At 35.8% G+C, this 7,949-nt stretch overlaps 1 protein-coding gene across 1 annotated transcript in view; it reads right to left on the bottom strand.

Moving 5' to 3' along the window:
* Positions 1-455: 455 nt before the first annotated feature.
* Positions 456-7,949, bottom strand: part of LOC135220589 (alpha-1A adrenergic receptor-like) — a 142,117-nt gene continuing 134,623 nt past the window's right edge. Inside the window, 1 exon segment of the mRNA XM_064257848.1 lies at positions 456-3,462. Within this exon segment, the coding sequence (XP_064113918.1) occupies positions 3,080-3,462 (383 nt within the window). The 3' untranslated portion in view covers positions 456-3,079.

Below are 7,949 nucleotides of genomic sequence, written 5' to 3'. Positions count from 1 at the left end.
CTCACGCATCGAATAAACAACACAGGCGAAAACGCTTGGTACTGCACTTCTGCCTGTAATTTTCCTGCAGTATTCGCTTATGTAATGAAGTCTCGTGCATCTGCTGCGATTTTTAAGCATGCACACACACACACACACACACACACACACACACACACACATATATATATATATATATATATAATATAATATATATATATATGTTATATATATATATATATATAGTATATATATATATGTATAGTGTATGTATGTAGTATGTATGTATATATATAATATATATATATATATACTATATATATAATATATAGATATATATGTGAATTAATGCACATACAGGGGCACATATATTTTAAGAAAACATTTAATTTCTAAATTTTTTTTCATCATGATATTATATATATATATATATATATATATATATATATATATATATATATATATATATATATATATATATATTGAATGATGCACATACAGGGGTACATTTATTTTAAGAAAACATTTAATTTTTATTTTTTTTTTTTCCTCTTCATGATCCAAAGCCTGAAGAAAAACAGGACAGTTATATAACTTATTGGTCATTAATGTATATTATTTTCAAATTTCAAGTCACTCTTCTACTACTAACTTGCTGGTTGTCGTAGACGCGTGGCTGTCAAAATCTCGATGAGATAATTTAATATTCACTTTACTCATAATCGTCATTTGTTGGTTTACATTTAAAACATTCGTTAACTTTAACTTTGGAGCAAATATTGTCAAAAGCAGGGTCATGGTACACCATAATCGGGGTATTATTGATTCATTTCCCAAGCTTTTCTGAAGGGCGGAAATAGTATATGTAATTTTATTGAGGAAACTTGCCGTGATTTTTACTTCATTTCAGGAAAGACTAACTTCAACTGTATTTACCGAACTAATTAAGGACAGGATTCAATTTAGTTTGATTCCATGGGATGTATTCGTTAATATTAATTACATGTTAGATTATTTCGTGAAGCTAGGATGATCTGACTTTAATGAAGATTGCCCTTTTCATTTTCAGAAATTACTGTATCTTTATTATTGTCAATAGCATTTTAAAGACTGTGCATTGAGATTGCTTTTATTTCTTCTGAGAACTGCTTTCTGGTGCTCCTTAGTATTTATAGGGGGTACAACATGGAAATATGGCAAACACATGAGTACCAACACAACATAGTAGCACACCACATGATCACTACGCAATGTGGCATTTTCCGTAAAGATGCAACTACACGTTTGGTTTTAAAGCCCCTGTCGTCCTCAGTTGTCATGGTATAGAGAACTCGCATTAGAAACAGACGCAGACACAAAGCTGCTCACTTGTACAGACAACGCAAAATTTGGAATGTTGAGGAAAACGCCCTTTTCCAGCGCAAACGCAAAGACATTGAGGTCGATTTTTTTTCCCTTTCTTCTTTTTGGGAACTGGTGATTTTGGTGTTGCTTAAGATGATTACAGAAAGGTTTTCAGGTTAACCGGAGTTGGGTTGGGGAGGGAGGGGGGCGAATGGGCCACGGTCAATAAATCGTACATAAATTCCTACTTATTCACACTCAGTGCTTACGACTAATACATGAATTTCCGATGAAGAGACTACGTTTCTCTAAGGCATTGTTTTCATTCATTTTCAGTTGAATCCTTCAGTTGTTTGACTTGTTTAGAGAGACATAAGAGTAAAGGAAAGACTTACAGTAAATAAAAAAGGTTCTGGGTCTCTATGGAGTACACATAATGGAAGGCTGCTAATTTTTTTTTAAGTTTTCCCCCTGAATCTCTGTTTCTATGAAAGGAAGAGAAAATATGACAAAAAATGAAAAAAAAAGAAAAAGAAAAGGGAAGTTGACAACGTGAGGGATTCAACCTGACATCAAAAGGAAGAAGAGGAAAGAGCATCATCATCTCTCATTTCATTCTGAGTCATCATCGGCTCACCATCTTCGTCTCACACATGTATCGCTTACATACACTCGGTAATACTGTAACAGATTCTATTAGTAATATGAATAGTTTTGTCAGAGTCACCTTCTCAGGTTCCGTTTGTTATAAGTTCTTTAAAGAGAGATATTTACTCGTACACATTGGGAAAAATATATGTATATATGTATATAGGTTTACCTTATCAAAAATACATTTATGGGTAACTGTATTATATATAAACTTTCCTTGCTGAATATATCCTATGAAATAGCTAAAACATTTGACTAACAGATTATTTACCTTTTAAATACTTTATGGACATTTTTACACTTGCTCACTGATGGACATTGCACGTGACTCGAGAGAAAGTAACTTACTGATTTAATAAGGGTCACTGAAGGAAAGCGGCAACACTATTGTTTGAGTCCAAACTCTGGTACAGTCACATATTCGAGAGGAAGGAACTGCTCTTTGAGGGGAAGGATTAACTAACTTAGTCAGTTTTGTAAGAAAGAATTAGAAATACTGCAAGAAACACATAAGGAACTGAAGTAGGCACCATTAGAAAATGGATGAATGTGGCTGACGAAATTGCATTTTGTTAAGTAATGAAGAAGCTGGTGCGATCTCATATAAAAAAAAATTAATAACGGAATGTCATAAATTATAAATATACCAACTTCTATTTTGAAAGGAAGAATGATTTAAATATTTTTATCACTTTTACAAACAAGCAGTTTTATACTCAAACAGAAGGGTAGAGAGAGAGAGAGAGAGAGAGAGAGAGAGAGAGAGAGAGAGAGAGCCATGGAGCCATGTCTTGATCATCAGTGAGCCAAGTTTAAACCCCCAGAAGAAAGAGAAATAGAAACAATAAACGTATCTGAATGAGAATATGTTCAATTATTTATTCTTTTTTGTCTTAGGTACGAGACCGCGCTTGGTTTCCTAAACTACTGTACATTGCACATAAAAACATGAAGGCTTGTTGTCGTAATGTACATAGTGGGAATGTACACTTGGATTTATGTCTATGGAGTTTTTTTTGAATACCAGAATGGGTCTGGCACCTTCCTCGCTCATGGAGGTCACAGTTGTGGTCGCGATGACGCTACGTCATGACAGACAGGAAATTCAGTGAAGCACTGGAGGTGCTGAAAGTCGTTCTCCTGCTGGTTCGTGGGGCTTCAGGTTTTTCTGCGACTTCCACATTGCCCCGTAAGGGTCAGCCAAGGGCGTGGCGTAGGCTAGAAGACCCTCCAGGCCATGACGAGCTGGAGAGGGCGTGCGGGCGGTTGAGGCAGTGGTTTCCCTCCTCCAGACGGCCGAATGGAAGGTGGATGTGTGTTGGAGGGTTCGCCTCGGTCGGCTGCGGCACAGGATCCTTTTGAAAGCTCTCTTGAACTCTCTGGAGGTGCAAGCGTAGATGAACGGGTTCAGGCAGGAGTTGAAGTATCCTAACCAGAAGAACACGCCGAACAGGGTCTCCGAGATGTGGCAGGGCCCACACAAAGAGTCTGCGAAGAGAAAAAAGAAACCACGTCAATTCGTGTTATTGAAAACGATGGGACGATTGGAAAAATTATCATTTAAGTAATACCTTCCTGATAACAATCACTATCAGGATACTAATATAGTACTAACAGACGTTCAGTGTTATCAGCAAGGGAATTGTTAAGTACTTTAGTAAGTTATTTTTCTCTCTTAGAAATAAGATTAGCACGTTAAGCCTATACTGTACTCTACAAATCAACTTCATTCACATTGATTATGAATGCAGTATTCTAAGTCTTTAACTCTGATTATGCATGTCCAGTATGATTTATCTTTCTATTATAGGGCAAAAGTTATTCATAAATCGCGTTGCAGTCTTAGATAAGCCCTCTGGTCGTTTTGCATACGTACTTAATCTTACTTACTTATTTGTTTATGCTTGAGTGCCAGCATAATGTTTTTATAAATGCTGGTAGTGTTAGCCTTCACTTAGCATTTTGTGGGCTTCCAGAATGAAAAATGTCCGTATGTACATGTTGCAACTCTTTTTTTTTTTTTTTTTTTTTTTTTTTTTTTTTTTTTTTTTGGTGCTCACTTTGCTATATCAGAAATCTAAGATTGATAAGGAAGTGGAATAATCAATGGCGAATGATAGCGATTTTCAGGAAAACTAAGAACTTATTCAATATTCATAGATAATCTGGAAAAAATATGTAATTTTGTACTGTTAGAAAAATTAGTACAATTATGAAGACTTTTTTTTTTATACAAAAATAATTATAACGTTGCCTCAGCTTTAGAAAATAAAAATAATTGTCTTCTTTGAGTATGAGCTGCGTCCTGGGTTTTCTAACTGTCGTCAGTTGAGTGGTAGTTTTTATTTTTCTTATTAATGATGTATGTGTGTACCACTTATTGCAGATATCGTTCTTTGAGAATGTACAACGTCCTGGGTTTTCTGTCTTCAGTTTAAAATGAGTGGTTCTTTTTATCCTAGTGATGATCTATGTAGATTTTGCAGATATTCTGAATAGTCGTTAGAATCACCTATTTTGGAAAAAGTGCATGGTTCTAGTCTTCTTAGCATTGTTATAAATACTGTTTTCTATATGCCTAAGAGGGGTTAGGTTGTCGCAAAAACCTTTATTTGTTAACGAACTTGTTGGCGCGTGGTATGTGTGCTGGAACCTGGACTGCTGTCTGCCCTACTCTCCCGAACCCCCACCTACCCCGCCCTCACCAGGGTGGACAAACAGGTTCACAGAAGGATTGTGGATATCTCCCCCTCTCCCATGCACCTGCCTTCTTCTCCTTCCCACCCCAGGGCAGACAAACCGGTTTTCAAGGGGTTGGTGGCGGCCCCTCAGGGGGGATGACAAACAACATCAGATCCTCGTGGATTTGATTATTTTAGAATACTCTTGTCATTTTTGTATAGGGTTATATTTATCTTCTGATCTCTTATCATTTTACTCTTCGTATTTACCTAAAATGCTCTATTTATCTGTGATATATTTTTATTTCTTTTCCTTTATGAATTTTACGTCTTTTGGAATTTGCTCTCCAAGTTGTGAACTGTTTTATTTTAAGAACAAGTGATCATTGTGATGAATGAAAATAAAAAGACCTCTTAGTGGAGAGCATTTTCGAGCACGTGAACTTACAACAGTTTTCCGTCTCAAAAAAACGCATCAATAGGAATTGGAAGCTAATTAATGATCCTAGCATTTGATCTCTTTAACTGTTAATGTGTAGGAAAGTTGAACGAATATCATGATTATACAGCCGGCAATGAAGAATTTAAATGACTTAAAACCCTTGAAATTGAACTTCAGCCTTGAAGACTTGACCTGGTGAAGTACAGCTGTTAGTGAATTAGGATTTCTCAGCGTAGAAAGATGACATCTCTGTGAATCATTAAATGAACAAAATCTTTGACTTCATGGTGTTGAAACAACAAAAGAAGTGGACCTTGACATCAACATTGTAGGATTTAACACGTTTGCAGCAGTGGCATTTCTGTTCTTATTTGTCAAGATGTGCAAGAATACTGCAAATACATATCCTGTCATGAAATGTGTAAACTTTTGAAAATATCTGACCTGGATCTTTGACATTTAACGTTTGATGCTCATCATCATCCCGAAAGGAAATTATTTCGAGCAGGTCACCTGATGAATCTTGACGAATGATCAATTCCTTTCCCTGTTTTGCGCCTAATCCTCGTAACCGACTGTGACATGAGTTTCCACATAACTTGCTAATATTCCTCTGACATTTTGCTATTACCAATTTCGGTAATTAAGAAAGTTAGGTAAAGAAGATTGTCATTTCACTCTTTTCATACAAATTCATGCATTTGTTTTCACGCAATCCAGCTAGCTTACAGGTAGGTAAATGGTAGCCTTGAAAACTTTAGTTAAATTGTCTTCTGAAACTCCAGAATCGACACGATTTTATTCACCGACAGCTTTGCTACCATATTGCCTTTGCTTTCATCTCCGCGAGTGTCGGTAGACAGAGCTTTTGTAGTCACCCAGCTTTGTTTATTAATGGACGTCAATTAAATTTCCAGGAAGGATTGGATTACGAGGGAAGAAAGAGAGCGATAGATTATGGGTGAAAGTTCTTAATTTTTTCATTTTCACAATTATCTCACGATGTATCTCAAAAGTCTGTTGATGAGTTTCAGTGGATTTTGAGGGGAGGTGGGATGTGGGTCAAGGGTGGGTTGTTGACCAGAATTTGACATGGATCTGAATCCGAATGTGGAGTCCCCCCCCCCCCCCCCCCCCCCCCTCCCTTTTTTTCCCTTTTTTTCCTCCCATTTGGAAAAATGTGCGGTTCGTCGACTTTTGTTCTTTTCTGCAGGTCGGTACTGTATACAAAATGAATTTCAATATTATGATGGACAAAGTTAGCCTTATTTGTGTCATGGACATTTCTTAATCTTCGCTAAACCACATGAGGTTGGTAATAAATTCCCGTAGAGTTGACGTGTTTCTGGTTCACTAAGATTGATGCTCATTTACTTAGCATTTGAATAATTAACAATTTATGGTTTTATCTTCCATTCCATTTTTTTCTTAATGCCAGAAAAATATGCTTTACTTTTAATGTTTATTAATTGATGTTATTTATATAACATGCTGCAGAATATTTGTTCCACCTTTTCCATAATATTCTCTTCCATTATGGATATTAATTTCGTGGAATCTTTTAATTAAAGAAAACTTTGCTCGGCGAGAGTGTTTCCTTTTTATCCAGTCTGAAGATTTCAAGTTTAATGTCTTCCATAACATTTGAGTCATTTCAAAGCTATTGCTTCGGCTTCAAAGCCCAAGCTCTCATTTCTTGACTTGCCATTTATTTTGGCAGAACATCGGCGCTTTATTCGGTTTATGACTGCTAATGCTTGAGAGTTCAATGGGTTCTGGAAAGTTCCCACTCCTTTTCCTTAAATTGTTGTTCTAATTTATTTCGATTTTTATGTTGACGTGTTTTTTTGTGAGTATTTATTTGTTCTTAACCTATGTATTTAATATACGTCTCAGTTCGTGACCTTTAAGTTTGTTTTTCAGTGTTGCTTTCTGTTCCTCGTCTAAGGCTTCCTTGGCAGCTGAATGACCTTATTGGCTTGTTTCGTAATGAAGAGTTCTTACACACTTCATAATTATGATGATTTACGCGTCATGAGTAACAGCGCAATAACTTCACACAGAGTATGTATCTATTACGATGCAAAATATGATGAATTGTCGGTTTTCTGGGTAAAAATGATAGGTTATTCGTGAGCTACGGAATTAAGATTCGATGGAACCATAATGGAGTCTGATTGGTGCATTAGGCAAGTCATGGCGCATTCTACTGCACTCGGTGAATATGTGCAGTTCTTTCCTGTTTCCTTTAAGGTTTGTCGAGAAGAATGCTGCAGCCTTGGACGACATCGCTTTGCATTGGGGGCTGGATGTCCGCTGACTGAATCATTGTTTTCTGTATGATGTACTCGATGAGCGACTAACATCTCGCTCAATAATTAGTTCATTTTAAGAGAAGTGTTTTGATTTTTGCCAAGATTTCGGTATTTTCATTGCTGCCCTAATTAAATATTCTTTGTTTCTCTGGCTTCAGGTTATACTGGCTTTCTTTTTTTTTTTTTTTTCTTTTTTTTTAAATTTGTCATATATTTTTTCATTTTAGTTAGGGTGTTGATATAAGTACATTTACATTAAGACCATATTTTGCCTGTGTATAATGGTACAGATGCATTTCACTTTCATAACTAATCACTCTATATACCAATGATTTAGATGACACTAAATATTACGCAACCCTTCATAAAATGTTACGCAGGCAATAATGTCTTGATATAAAAAGATACACAGGCAAAATATGATCTTATTGTAAATGTACTTATATCAACACCCTAATTAAAATGAGAAAATATATGACAAAAAAAAAAATAAAAAAAAAAAAAAAAAAGCCAGTATAACCTGAAGCCAGAGAAACA

The sequence above is a fragment of the Macrobrachium nipponense genome, chromosome 2, assembly GCF_015104395.2.
Source record: "Macrobrachium nipponense isolate FS-2020 chromosome 2, ASM1510439v2, whole genome shotgun sequence".
Lineage (NCBI taxonomy): Eukaryota > Metazoa > Arthropoda > Malacostraca > Decapoda > Palaemonidae > Macrobrachium > Macrobrachium nipponense.
Note: the sequence above shows the minus strand (reverse complement) of the source record. Positions and strands in the feature narration are given on the sequence as shown.